Genomic DNA, 14647 nt, shown 5'->3' with positions numbered 1-14647 from the left:
TTTCTATTGTTTGGATTTTATGTTAATAGATCTCTTGACATGTTTGGATGTTCTCTTCTCTGCATTTTTTGTAAACTTCACTTTCCCTCCCTACATTATATACCTTATATATATCGATATCCTTCATCGTTCCCGGCGAACTCAAAATCTTCTCAACCTTCATCGTTTTTTTTTTGTATTTTTTTTTTTTGATTATATTGCCAGTATCTATATTTTTCTTTGGCTTCTCTCATCAAAACTGATACCAAAAAAAACGTCTCTTATTTTGATTTTGTTATACAAAATATATTTACCTCTTTTCTTTTTTTCTTCTTCATCTTTCGAAATTTCTTCTGTGAATGTGCAGGTGGAGTTGGTTAACGTTTCTAGCATATTTTGTATATAGATTTCATGCTGTCTCTGTTATTTTCTTCTTTTTTCTTTTGGCTTTCTTATCCTTTCCAAGTCGATGATATATTAGTTTGTCTATACGCATATATAGAAATCAACGTTACAATTCTCATTAATCGACCTCTGATATATTTGCAATTGATATACTTCATCAGTTGTAAACCTTAATATGTGCTACGTAAGTAAGTAGTCATATCTTAGGTACATATACTTAGGTAATATTATATTCTGTTCTACGGAACTAGTATATTAAGTAGTTCCAGAAATTGTCTACCAAGTCAACTAGATCGATACAGCAAGTACTATCTGGTCTCGTTGGTACTACCCCCGCGGTGAGATCTGAAACATAATTAAATATAACCCCCCTCTTCTGATCGAAGTCCTATATACCTATACAGATCTACTTTATTCGATCGTCTTTGAGATATCTTGCAAAAATGTATTAATGTGGACCCTCAGAGGAGGTGGTGAAAAACCACTAGTTTGTTTTGAAAAATACACATATAGAGTAGGTATTTTTGGTTATGTATAAGTAGTTAGATTTAGTAGAGATGATACGCTGGTGTCCTCTTTTTTTTCCTTTGTCTTATTTCTTTTCCTGTATTCCTCTTTTTTGAACTCTTGTCCTAACTTTGGTATAGACCTAGAGTAAATGAAAGAGATAGGTAGGTATGGTATGGTATGGTATGGTATCTTGTTAGAAGAAGAAGGGGAGTTCTTTCCACTTCCAATCAAAGAAAAAGGGTCATCAGAATGACCATATAGAAAGTCACAATCCATTAAACCCCCCGGAGCTTCCCCATGAATTCCAAAAAAAAAAAAAGAGAAAATAATACAAGTGTCCCCCGCCTCTCCTCCCACGCAATCACCATAAACGTCCAAAGTAATAGTCAAAAAAGAAAAGAAAAGAAAAAACCCAACTGATGCCATCCCAATTCCCAAATAGTCGAAACACCCTTTAACGCGATCCAGAAAAGAATACACAACCAATAAAAAAAACAAAAGGTTTATGAAAATATAGGTATATATATAGTATCTTACATCCTCCCTTCGCCCTCACTATATTGACTACCAAGATCACTCCATCCGTCTGTATCTCCAACGCTGGAAGCTAGATCACTGACAAATTCAACTCGGTCGTCTTCGCTTTCTCCTTCGTCGGATCCGATTACACTGACGGTTTCGGATTGAGAGTGAAGCGATTGTAATGTCAACCGTTCGTCTTCCTCCTCTTCGTCGTCGTCGTCCTCATCCTCGCTTAAAGCTCTAGATGGGGTACGAGATTGGACGTTCTCGTCCTCGTCGACGTTAGGATTGTTGGTGACATCTACGGTCCATTGTTGGATAGCCCAGTATGGCTGCGAGGTCGAGAATGTGGTGTGTGATTCTTCAGCGTCAGACACTGATTCTTCTTCCTCTACTTCTTGTGGGGGCGGGGGTGGAGGGGGAAGTGCTACTATCGCGGCTGGTACAGCCGCAACAACTGGTAGTGCTTCCTGAAACTGTGGATGTGAAGGTCTTGGTGGCAATGGTGGCGGCTGGTCGATAACTGTTGTTGGTAAGATGGCAGGTATCATCGGTGGTGCATCATGGGACATCTCGATTCCCTTTTCGGACATCGCAGGCGGCAGAGTATCCGACGAAGTATCGCTTCCCGGTGATGAAGATAAAGTCTTCTCGTTAATGTGTTGGTCTAGCGCTGCTTCTGTTGTAGCATCGAATAGTACTTGGTTTTCGTCGTCAAAGGGGGAAGGAGAGGGAGAGGTGGTGGAGGGTTTGGCGTTTAATGAGCTGGACTCTGGATCCTCGGCGGAACCGCGGTAAGGGTAAGGGGGTCTGTATCGGACTGCTGAGTCGGCTAGGTATGCATCTCTACTAGAACCCTCTGCCTTTTCGTCGTCACCGTGGAGGGTATTACTATCTGTTGAATTCCTTCTTGACCGGGTCCGAGAATTTGGTCTGTGGATATGACCGGAGGACTCGAGTGATCTACCGCTGAAAGCCATGGGTTGGTGTCTTTGTCTTGGACCTTCTGATGGCATTATTTCTTCGGCGAAAGTGTGCATTGCCAGAGAAATCTTGCGACGGGTACGGTCGACGAGTTCCTTGACTTGTTCCCGGTTTTCGTAGACAGTGTACCCAGCTGCGACGAGGACGGCGCACATTATGATGACGCCTGATTTGGCGATGGTGGTGTTAGCTTTATTGAGGGGGTGAAGAGGTTGGTTATAATAATGAGGATGGTATGGACCTTTTGCGATAGGAGCGGCAGGCATGATGAAAGATTTAAATATGCAGATATACTTAATAAAGTGTCTTTTTTTTGGTTTTCTATGGTAGAAATAAAATGGATAGATAGATATCTTGGTGAAAAAGATGGGATCGTGGATATCCTATGGAGATAGTAGATAGGAAATATGTTAGTGAGATGTGAGGCTAAACTAGCTGAAGGGGGGGTAGACGTTGGGGCATGGGATAGATGGAGGAGGGGCTCGTGGACAGGGAACTCGGAGTCTACGCACCACACAACCGCGCGAACTCCGATACGCACGCAGTTCAATCAAGTGGGAGGGCCGATGCGGGATTGGAAAGGAAAGGCGAGAGTAGACGATAGAGAAAAAAGCGAAATGAGTGGACTCGGACTCGCTGAAAGGCTTGTAAGTTAACGAGAGAGGGGGAAGAGAGAGGTATTTTTCTTTTCGGTTGAAACTTGTGGTGAAAGGCTCAAGTGCAGGTCCGTCTGGTGGAGGAGATGGTGTGAAGGTGGGCTGGATTGACCCCGGACGAGGTTGAACGCGAACAACCGAACTGGAACTTTATCGCCACCCTTCCTTTTTCCCTTTAAAACGTCAACGGGCGAACGAATAATAAAAGTTCCACGTTTGTGTGTTTGGGATAAAAGGCGACGTATGGCGGTTACGAATGCACTTGTAACAAAGGTAAACGGAATCTTCCTGCTCTGTATTATGATAGCTGAGATCTATCCGATGATAACGATAAAAACCGTTGTTAGTCTGCCAAGTCTGAGCAATCCGACAGGGGAAAGAGAGAGAGAGAGAGAAAGAGAGAGAGCATCCTCCCACTAAAAGCAATGAAGGCAACGGGCAGAGTGTGGGGAGATTGAAGCCGGCTTACCAATGCAATGCAGATCGAACAAGGTTGTAGGTCCTTGAGAGCTCTAGGAAACTCGACCAAGGAGAAACATACACAGGAATACCGAGATATTCAATGTGGATAAAAATATAACGGGCGTGTATGTGGGTAAGAGGCAGACGGATTAATGGGAGGTTGGAAGTGCAACTGCCTAAATATTAGGAGTTAAGAGGCCATCATATCATCTGATGTGATACCCGCCGACCGACCAGCCTAGCCTCAAAGTAAAGCAGCCCATGCTGACCAGATGATGTTTCCCATGTCTCTACTTGCTTGCTTGTTGCCCCGCCTTTTGTGGCGATAAAGGGCGGCAAACCGGATCCGATGGAGGGCAGTGGCGCATTCAGAGACGCCATAGTATTGATTTGCATGCAGCCTGGCTAAAGCCTAAAGCTTAACATAGTTCCGATCTTTTTTTTCTCATAACGCGAAAGGAATCGGTAACTATAAGCAAGAGTCGATCATTTTAGGACTGGGATTCCATTCTTTCCATTAGTTTCGGGCGAACAACGGCTGAAGAAGTAGGTAGCTAGCTAGCTAGATCCGCATCTGAACCGGCGTTATCTGTCTGTTGCATGTTTCCTTTTCATGATTGCTCCCGGTTGGAGGTGGTTGGATTAGTTAAGTTGTGTGTACTGAAACCTCTACCGCTTGTTTCATGTAGGATCCGAAGGAAGGAAGGAATGATTGATTGATTGATTGTTCCAAGTTATTGGAATAGTAATTGTTTGGTTGAAGGTAGGTAGTATATATTATAATATCCACTGCTGAACAGTTTGTTCGGAATTATGTCGGGTCGTAAATGTGCCTGCCCACTAGACAGTATCTGGACGTGTCGATGACAAACTTGGTTATAAAGTCGCAGGTACTGGAGAAATCCATAGCTGTTTCCATCACTATAAGTATCAAGCTAACTTGCTATCGTCGTGGTAATATCTGTAGGTGTATATGTAAGTAAGTAAGTAAGTAAGTAAGAAGTATATATCGAAGACGATGAAGAGTGCGGTTGGTTGGTTGGTTGGTTGGTTCGGTACAGGCCGTGCTGCAGCTTCGCGCGACCCGAGCAGAGAGCATCAGCTTAGCTACGGAGTAGTTACCTCTTGATAGGGCTAAAGACCTCGCTCAACGCACGACAAGGATCCAGGCTGACGTCGAGTCTCGTCTCTATAGAACGTATTATCGATGTATGTATATACTCCCATATCGTTTAAGATAATATAAATACCGAGTATCTTGATATTATAATTTACGAGATAAAACCTAAACACCTATATACTTGAATAAATAAAATATATATTTGATCTGGCCGGGTTCGGGTTGCAAGCTTAACTGATAGCTAGTTCTAATTACAGTACTACTGTTAACTGTTATTGAATTGTCAGGACTTCAACGACACACAACGCATTCGAGGTAACATTAGACCACATCGAATCACATCTTCGACTTCATCCAAGACAACCCGTACTTGTTCTCGTTTCTGTTGATATCTATATGCTTAACTATCTGTAAACCTTTAAAGCCTAAGTCCGATCTGAACAGGAGCTCGAACTCCAGAGGGCCAAAATAGACGCCGAATCGTAGCGGTGGATTCACAGCACGCACACAGAGAAATCCCCGACCCCTCGCACGCTCCACCGAAAAAAATCCAAGGAAAAAAAAACCCCACCACGTCATCATCGTCAATTAACCCTCGCCGTCTACGCTCTTCACGTCGAGAATAGAATAGTTTCCCTCTCCTCCACTGCCTCTGATACTACTTAAAGGCTCCCTTCCCCCCTGTCTTCTGAGACCTTTCCGTAAAAGGTATCTTGCACAATTTTCTTCCCAAAGCTAAAGACTTCTTCCTTCAAAGTGGCAAGCGTACGACTTTCTTGTCTTTTCTCCTCTTCACTTTCTCCACACTTCCCATTCCCTGTCTGCTCTCGTCTTCGACACATGAGGCGTGAACAGCAGCCACACAATCATCTCCATCCCCCCCCCAACTATCCTTTTTCCTGAATGGCATCGTGATTCACACGGACCGGATTCGCTTCCTTGTCCCCATTCACATACACCCACCCCTCTCGTTATCTATCTGTCTATCGACTTTCTCATCAAGAAGCTACGTACAACTCCTTGTTGGAAACAAAGGATCGTCAGCAATTTAACCACCAATCGACTGTATCGAACCCGTTGATCGTTGTCATCCACACGTTCGACTATCTTCATCTGCTCTAGCTATCGAAGAGCTGTAAGGACTTACTTCATCCAAGACTACAACCACCCCTCCCTTGTTTTTTTTTTTAACAAACCTTCCCACGCGGTAAATCGTTTACAATGGCCAAGGGAAAGAAAGGAAAGAAGAACGTCGCCAACGACGACTGGGAAGCCGACATCCCAACCACCACCGAAGAGCTATTCCCTGTCACCGCTCAGCTCGAAAATACTCCTGGTTATCATAAGGATGACGAAACAAAGGATAGTGGCCCTGCGGCCGCTACTGCCGATGACATTGCCGAAGACGTTGGAGGCGGTGGCGGTGGCTTTGGCTTGCTTGGTGCTATCAGAAAGAGCAAGGCTAATAAGAAAAAGAAGGGTGGTAAGAATAAGTTCGATGAGGATGAAGATGTGGAAGCCGCTCTTGCCAAGTTGAATATGGAGGCCGAGCAAGCTGAGGCTGAAGCAACTCAGACAAAAGGAAAGGCTCCTCCTCCTGCCGATAAGGGTGGCGATGATGATGAGGAGGAGGAAGAAGAGACCGGTGGAAGGGTAAAGTCTAAGAAAGAAAAGGAACGTGAGAAGAAGGAAAAAGAGAAGCAGAGAAAGAAGGAACAGGTTAGTATTTTTTATTTTTTATTTCGAAATATCAATCGATTCGGCTTTGTGATGGTCTCATCTAACGGTTATATAGGCTGCTCGTAAGAAAACTGGAGGCGCTCCTGCTCCCTCCACTTCCAAGCCCCCTCCTACCTCTACAGTTGAGAAGGCTGAGGAGAAACCTGTTGAAACCGCTCCTGAACCTGCTGGCGGTAAGAAAAAGAAGGTTTCTGCTGCTGTTCTTGCTATCCAACGTCAACAGGAAGCTCGCCGTAAGATAGAGGACGAGCAGCGTCTGGCCGAAGAGGAAGCTCGTCGGGTAGTCGAAGAAGAGCAAAAGCGTACTGAGGAAGAAGAGCAAAAGAGAGAAGAAGCCAAGCAAAGGAAGAAAGAAAAGGAAAAGGAAAAGAAGGAGCAACTTAAGAAGGAGGGTAAATATCTCACAGCGGCGCAGAAAGCTCAACAGAAGGCGAATCAACTACGTTTACAGCAGATGATCGATGCTGGTATGCTTGTTGAGGGTCTTTCCGAATCGAGTGCTGCTAAGAAAAAGCCTGTCTATGATAAGAAAAAGAAGAAGCCTGGCAAGACCGGTGATAAAGACGCCGATGGTGAACCTTCCACGCCTGTTGAGTCTACAAAATTGCAGAAAGAAGAGGAAGAACGGCAAGCCGCTGAGAAAGCCGCTGAGAAAGCCGCTCAGGAGGAGGCAGAGAGGAAGGCCGCTGAAGCTGCAGAGGTCGAAGGCGAAGCCGGTCCGAAGGATGAGGAGGATGTTGTAGAAAGCTGGGAAGCTGCCGCTGAAGAGGACGACGTAAAGGAATCCTGGGACATGGACACTGATGACGATATGGAAATTAAAAAAGAGAAGAAGGAGCAACAAGAAAAGGAGGAGAAGGAGAAGGAGAAGGCTGCCAAAGCAACTTCCGCCAAATCCAAGGGTAAGAAGCCTGTCGATGATTCTTCTGATGAAGAGACATCTGTTGCCCAGAGACAAGCAATGCAAAGAAAGGAAGAAGCCGAAGAGCGACGCAGGAAAAAGCATGAAGAAGCCCTCGCCGCACGATCAAAAGACAATCTGCGATCCCCTATCTGCTGTATTCTTGGTCACGTCGATACCGGAAAAACCAAGCTTCTCGACAAGATTCGTCAGACCAATGTCCAAGAAGGCGAAGCAGGTGGTATCACCCAGCAGATCGGTGCAACTTATTTCCCAGTTGAGGCTATTAAACAGAAGACCGAAGTCGTCAATCAAGATGGTTCTCTTGAATTCAACGTTCCTGGTCTGTTGGTTATCGATACCCCCGGTCACGAGTCCTTCACCAATCTCCGAAGCAGAGGTAGCTCTTTGTGTAACATTGCTATTCTCGTCGTCGATATTATGCACGGTCTCGAACCCCAAACAATAGAGTCGATCAGGTTGCTCCGTGGTCGTAAAACACCATTTATTGTCGCCCTCAACAAGATCGATCGTTTGTACGGTTGGAAAGAGGTTCCAAACAATGGCTTCGAGGACTCTCTCGCCAAGCAATCAAAGGCTGTTCAGAACGAATTCAAGGACAGGCTTGCCCAGACCAAACTCGCATTCGCAGAACAAAGTCTCAACGCCGAACTCTTCCACGAGAATAAGAACATGAGCAAATTCGTTTCTTTGGTTCCAACATCAGCCCACACTGGAGAGGGTATTCCGGACATGCTCAAGCTCTTGATTACTTTGACCCAGCAGCGTATGGCCGAAAAGCTCATGTACCTTTCTGAACTTGAGTGTACCGTTCTTGAGGTCAAGGTTATTGAAGGTCTTGGAACAACTATCGATGTTGTTCTTTCCAATGGTGTACTTAGGGAGGGTGACAGGATAGTTCTTTGTGGTCTTAATGGAGCTATAGCAACTACTGTCAGGGCCTTGCTTACACCTCAACCGCTCAGAGAGTTACGTGTCAAGAGCAACTACGTTCATCACAAGGAAGTCAAAGCAGCCCTCGGTGTCAAGATTGCAGCCAATGATCTTGAAAATGCCATTGCCGGTTCTAGATTGTTGGTCGTCGGTCCCGATGACGACGAAGAAGACCTTTGCGAAGAAGTCATGAGCGATTTGGAAGGCTTGTTGAACAAGGTTGAGAAATCAGGAAAGGGTGTCTGCGTTCAAGCATCCACTCTCGGTTCTCTCGAAGCTTTGTTAGATTTCTTGAGCGTTAGCAAGATTCCGGTCATGTCTATTAGTATTGGCCCGGTCTACAAGCGTGACGTTATGAGAGCAGGAACAATGTTGGAGAAGAACAAAGAGTTCGCTGTCATGCTGTGTTTCGATGTCAAAGTCGATAAAGAAGCTCAGGCCTATGCGGATGAAGTCGGCGTCAAGCTTTTCACTGCCGACATTATCTATCACTTGTTCGACTCTTTCACCGCCTACCAGAAGGATCTTCTCGAACAAAAGCGAAAGGAAACCGCCGACCTCGCTGTCTTCCCATGCGTTCTCCGAATTGTCCAGGTTTTCCACCAGCGTGATCCTATCGTCGTTGGTATCGATGTTGTTGAAGGTAGCTTGCGTATCGGCACTCCTATCGCGGTTGCAAAGCCTGGCAGTGAGCCAGTAGTTCTTGGTAGAGTGTAAGTCCCATCTTTCTTATTTTTCCTTCTCTAAAATCCCGTTACTAATATGCTTCTTTAGCACATCTATCGAACTCAACCACAAGGCTGTACCAATTGCCAAGAAGACTTCTCCATCTGTCGCTGTCAAGATTGAAGCCTCTAATCAACCTATCCTCGGTCGTCATTGGGAGGAAGCCGACACTCTTTATTCACATATTTCCCGCAAGTCCATTGATACTCTGAAGAATCACTTCCGAGAAGAAGTGGCTAAGGAGGATTGGGCTCTGATCGTCCAACTCAAGAAGGTCTTCAAGATTGATTAAATGCCTGCTGACATCTGACCAAAAGTCCTTTTTTTCATTCTATAAACGCATCTCTGATTCTTCCGCCAAAGGTTTTATGTTTTCCCTTTTTTCCTATGGGTTCATGGTGCATGGCTTTTCGCTTTCAGGTCTCGATTTGAGGCTTACAACCATTCTGCCTTCTGTGCTTTTTTCTTTCTTTCTGTCCATATGGGTTTGTAATCTTTTTATCATTAAGGACATCGTTATGCAGGGTTTACACTAAAAGTGCCTCAAAAGATGTTTTTTTTTTCTGTTGTCTTTTTTTTTTCACTCTCTCTATATCGATCATCACGACGCCTCTCTTGCTTTTGATATTTTCCTTTCGAAAATATTAAAATTCCTCCTCCTCGATGGATATTTTTTTATGGTTCGGCGGGGCAATGTATTACATGTATATTAATTACATTGCGTCCCCTCCCCATCGTGGGAAGGGGTTTTAAATATTAATATAGAAGGGAATGAAATATAAGGCGCTCAGGGAGGGGCAATATATCTCTACTTATTATCACTTTTTCGAGGCTTTTTTGTAAGATCATATCAATCTGGACGTCCGTGAGTATGCATTTAGTAGGTCACGTATATATCTTTTTGTTCGTAAAGGTCATGGAAGGGAGGTGTCACCTGAATATAAAGAAGGCTTGGGGTATTAGCCTCCTAGTATAAGATGGCATGACATGATGATCGATTAGGTGGTCAGCTATAGGTCCGATCGACGGGTTAATTGTTATAACATATATGCTGCTAAATAAACGAACTGTTTCAATTCATAATTCCGTGAAAAAGAGACTTCTTCCTTTCGAAAGTCAACAAATTTTAAAAGACCAAAAGCTCGTCGTCCCCATAAGCAAGATCACCCCTCGCGAGTCGCTCGAATTTGTGATCAAAAGATTATCATCATATAGGCTATAAAAAGATAGAGTCAAAGGAATTACCCCCACCCCCCGGGAGAAATATACAAAATTCGCCATGCATAGGTAATAAAGAAATAATTTTTGGAAAAAAATAATTTTGCAAATTTGGTACGAAAGTTTTTTCCCCCGTCGCCATATCCTCTAGTAGCAGTGATTTTTGAAATAAAATAAAAACAAGACGTCGGTATCGCTCATGGTGTTAACAAAAAGAAGAAGAAGAAGAAGGGGAAGAACAGGAAAAGATCAAGTTGACCTGGCCTGCGAGACAAACAATAGAGAGCGGAAGGGAAAAACTTTCTACATGAATTTTGGAAGAGGGAAAAAAAACAAAAGAAAATAGAGATAGAGAGAATATTCGAATATCCCCACATCGTAGCCTCTCCTCGCCTGCTTTGTATAAACAAGAAGGAAATAATAGATTGCTTAAAAAACTCCTTTACCCATTAATTCCACCTACTATCGTCATCTTCATCCGCCATATCGTACACATCATACTGACCAAGCCCAGCCTCTTCTCCTCCCCCATTCTCTGTTTGGGGGATACCGGACTCCGCATCCATGGAGTCTCCATAATCGTAACCATTCTCTGCGCCACCTGTCGGACCCTGACCGTTACTCCCGGTATTGGCATGGTTTTCCACCCAGGACACAGAAACTTTTCCGACTTGGGGAATGTCAGGGTTCGAATGGAAAAACCTGGCAGCATCGCCGCGAGTGTTGAATGTGATAATGTGAGAGTCCTCGACATCAGGGTTTTTATCAAGCTTCGTATATTGACTTCCACAGGCCTATAAATAAGAGTTAGTATCAATTCGAAGTATGAAATAATAGGAATTTGAAGGATCAACATACCAACAAGAAATGCTGCAAAGGCTCAATATTGGCTTCAGACACACCGTTAACCATAACTGTCTTAGTCCGGTTATCTAATGTCATTTTCTTGGCCATCGGAGCACCTCCTCGGCCTCTGGCGAACGGAGCTGTGCCACGGTATGCACCATAGACGCCTCTCCCCCTAGCTGGATATGCTCCACGGGTCGGGTATCCCCCAAACCCACCACGGCCTCTAAATGAACCTCGACCTCTATAGGACGATTGATGAAATTCGGACAGCGACTCATCCAACTTCGAGTGATCAATCCCTAGTGAAGTAGCCTCTGCTTCCAATGCCTCAAGTTGGGCCTTCAGAGCAGCTGTCTGTTGGGCTTCTTTAGATTCCTTGTTGCTTGTATCCAGGGTCTCGGCATCCCCGTTCGTAGCTCCTTTAGCAGCATGTTTCTTTGCTAGCTTTTCAAGGAGTTTCTTCTTCTCTTCCTCCTGGCGCCGAATTAAATCTACCTTCATCTCCTCCAGTTTCTTAGCTTGGTCGTCGATTTCCTTCTTCTTCACCATTCGTTCGTCATGTGCCTTCTGTGCTTCTTCCTGCTTCCGCTGGAAATCCTCCATATCAACCTCCATCTCATCTTGTTGAAATTGTTGGTCTTCGCTTTGTTGCTGGTGTTGCGGTGCCGGATGTCCATCGCCTTCTCCTTTCATCCAGTAAACCTTAACAAATCGATTGTTGAAGATTGGTTCGGGAGAACTATGTGCTTTCTTTGCGTCCTCCTGATTCTCAAATTTGACAATAGCAAGTTTATTCTCGGCCTTAACCTCCACAGATTCTATAGGCCCAAATGCTGCGAAGTATCCACGGATGGCCTGTTCATCGAGTTTATCATCAGGTATAGACTCCACCACCAGTGTTTTCGTGTGAACATTCCTAGGGGGGCCGAATGCCGAAAATTCCGACCTTCCACCACGTGCGCCGCCTCTTCCACCACGTTGCACCCCACCGCCACGTGGTTGTGGGGTGGTTTTTGGAGGGAACGAGGCGCTGGTCCGACGTTCGAGGTCCTGAGGGGAAAGCATGGGCGTATGAGGGTCGTATTCTGTAACTCGTTAGCTAAAGTCTTATAACCCATATTTACAATTGTATGGAGGCTGTACCATCTTCATCTTGACCCTTCACCTGTGGTGTCATAGGCGGAGGAACGACTAGCGGACTAGCGTGCAGATATGGACAACTGTCGCCCCTTCTGCAATATCCTTTCTGCTCGAAACTATGGCATACGCCCCTCTTCCCCCGGTTATTTTGACGGGGTTCGGGGGTAGACATCATATTTGGAGGCGGGTGGAACATGGCTAGCGGGTTCCAACCGCCCTGCAGGCTTGCTACCGCCTGCGCAGCTAACAGTTGGGTCATCGGGTCCGTCCCAAATGGCATCTGAGGGTTAGGGAGCGCCAATGCACCAGCGGGGCCAGGCATCATATTCATTGGGAATGCCGCTTGAGGAACCTGTTGGCGCGGCAGTTGTCCTTGCTGCTGTCCGCTCCTCCCAAAGTCACCTCCCCCACGTGCCCATTTGCTGTAAGGGTCGAAAGAGCCGTTCCCGGCGTTACGGTTGCCACCTCTACCTTGTGTCTTTGGATTCTTATTCCGAGAGTTGGTATAATGGCTCCCTGTCTGTTGTTGACCGGCGCCTGGAGCGTCTCTGTCGTAGTAGCCGCGCTTTTTTGGGTTGGTGTTTTGTTGGACTGGTTGGGGAGGAGGCACGCCTGGACTTTTGGGGGTGTAAGAGTCCTCCGAATCAGCGTCATCTTGGATAGGTGTCGGCTGGGGTATCGAGACCGGTGCGGCATGTGGGACGGTAGTGGTTAGGAGACCGCTATGTAGGGTAGAGTTCACTGAGAGGTAAGATTTTGAACGTAAAGCAGCGAATAGCTGATCGACGAATGGTGTAGTGTCTAGACAAATAGTATGCGACCAGTCAATAAACGGTACCTTAGAAGATAATGGTTGTCGATTAGGCGATGGAAGGGGCTTTAAAAAGAAGAAAAAGAGTAACTCACGCTCGCGTAGGAAGTCATCGAGCTGATCGATGCACATCTGCCTGACCTCAGCTTCACTCTGCTCATGCCTAAGGAGCGCGAGAACATAATCGGCAAGGACGTCTGAATCTGCATCGGATCTAGTAGTCCAGATTAGCGATTAGGAGATTTCCCAAGTGAATGCAGCTTAAAGCGCGGGCAAGGGATGGCAAATGGGTTCGGGAGGCTCTTCTCTCACATGTTTTCTAGGCGGGTGACGACCCACTTCTTGAGCAGGGCGCTGTCGCCATCGTCAAACAAGGGCATGATCCCGTGCCTGTAAAGATGCCAAAGATATACAGATAGATAAAAACCGGCGCTGGAGTGGCGATGATATGATTCTGGTGGTTGTCGCAGTAAGTATGCAGGTTGATGGTAGACTTGAACAGAGGATTGAACTGGCTGGGTGCAGTGTAGCTGTTTGAATGAATGGATTGAACGAACGAACGAAATTTTTGGCTGGAGCGCCCGCAGCGTGTTGTTTCGGGGCCAGAAAAGGCTTAAAAGGCCTCCAACGTCATGCAACACGCCACCGGCCCAATCACAACAGCCTCGTTCTCTCCTTCGCAATATTTAAAGTGGCGAACTTGAACTACATTAGGTAGTTACTTATCTGCGAGAAACCGCCTTTGAGTTTTTATTTTATCTTTATTTTTATTTTTATTTTATTTTATTATTCTCTAAGAAGAGAATAGTAGAGTGGAATTATAATTACCTTGTATATTCGGAATATTATGTATAGCTGCGCACCTTCAGATTACCCATGTCATGATTAGGCTTCCTGTCCTAAAATCATATTTTATAATTGCAGTCCTAATTCTCCTAAACAAGCTATTATATACTAATAACAATGAGCCAAATTTATAGGCAACTTTGAACAGTATTGCTCATAGCACTGTAAGTAGATGGGTAGTGCCTAGGCGCTTGTGGACGCACCCCACTGAGCTTCAGGTTTCTCTTATTGATAAAACTATATTTACGTATATATATCTAGTAATTATAGATACCTCGCTTTCACACTCGCGCTTGTCCGTAAATCCTGTCTCAATGGCTCTTTGTAGGGCATATATAAGATTTCGTTCGAAACTAGCGTATTCTTTTTCTCCACCAGTTGTCAGGCTTCAAATAAAGATATGATCAGTTTCGTCTGTAAATTTTTAGACCCAATACAGCCCAGCCCGGTGCATATCGGTATATCATGCATACTAGATATTTGATAGTTGCAAATCCTCCAGTGCGCCGCATAACTACTCCCTCGAAATCAGGTAATGTCCTGGGAAATTGAGCATGCGTGCCAATTATAAGGAGATAACCTACGCCACCAACATGTAGACAATGTGGCTAGTATGTGGCTTAAAGGGCCATTTAACAACAAGGCAACACAGAACTCTGTGCTGACTAGGACTTTTAGATTTCAAGGTAAAACTTACGGGACCAGGTAAAACAGCCTACATATGCATACTCCTTTTTGGTTTGAGAGGACTTTATTAAATGTGGTATGAGTTTCCAGTTCAAAATCTTAGATATATATTATATGGCATTGTAAATCCGAAGTAG

The 14647-nt window shown here is 45.0% G+C and overlaps 3 protein-coding genes across 3 annotated transcripts; 1 reads left to right on the top strand and 2 right to left on the bottom strand.

Moving 5' to 3' along the window:
* Positions 1 to 1427: 1427 nt before the first annotated feature.
* On the bottom strand, positions 1428 to 2666 carry AOL_s00109g78 (uncharacterized protein; the record flags this gene model as incomplete). Its single annotated transcript, XM_011126559.1, has 1 exon — positions 1428 to 2666. The coding sequence occupies one exon, from the start codon at positions 2664 to 2666 to the stop codon at positions 1428 to 1430; it is 1239 nt and encodes a 412-aa protein (XP_011124861.1).
* A 3193-nt stretch (positions 2667 to 5859) lies between these two features.
* Positions 5860 to 9251, top strand: AOL_s00109g77 (uncharacterized protein; the record flags this gene model as incomplete). The annotated part of the gene is made up of 3 exons (XM_011126558.1): positions 5860 to 6357; positions 6434 to 8946; positions 9008 to 9251. 3 exons carry the CDS (start codon positions 5860 to 5862, stop codon positions 9249 to 9251), a joined length of 3255 nt encoding a protein of 1084 aa, XP_011124860.1.
* A 1375-nt stretch (positions 9252 to 10626) lies between these two features.
* Positions 10627 to 13357, bottom strand: AOL_s00109g76 (uncharacterized protein; the record flags this gene model as incomplete). Its single annotated transcript, XM_011126557.1, has 4 exons — positions 10627 to 10971; positions 11036 to 12111; positions 12170 to 13191; positions 13290 to 13357. 4 exons carry the CDS (start codon positions 13355 to 13357, stop codon positions 10627 to 10629), a joined length of 2511 nt encoding a protein of 836 aa, XP_011124859.1.
* Between the last annotated feature and the right edge of the window lie 1290 nt (positions 13358 to 14647).

This window comes from Orbilia oligospora (genome assembly GCF_000225545.1).
Source record: "Orbilia oligospora ATCC 24927 unplaced genomic scaffold scaffold00109, whole genome shotgun sequence".
In the NCBI taxonomy this organism is placed as follows: Eukaryota; Fungi; Ascomycota; class Orbiliomycetes; order Orbiliales; family Orbiliaceae; genus Orbilia; species Orbilia oligospora.
This window is presented reverse-complemented; position numbering and strand designations above follow the sequence as displayed.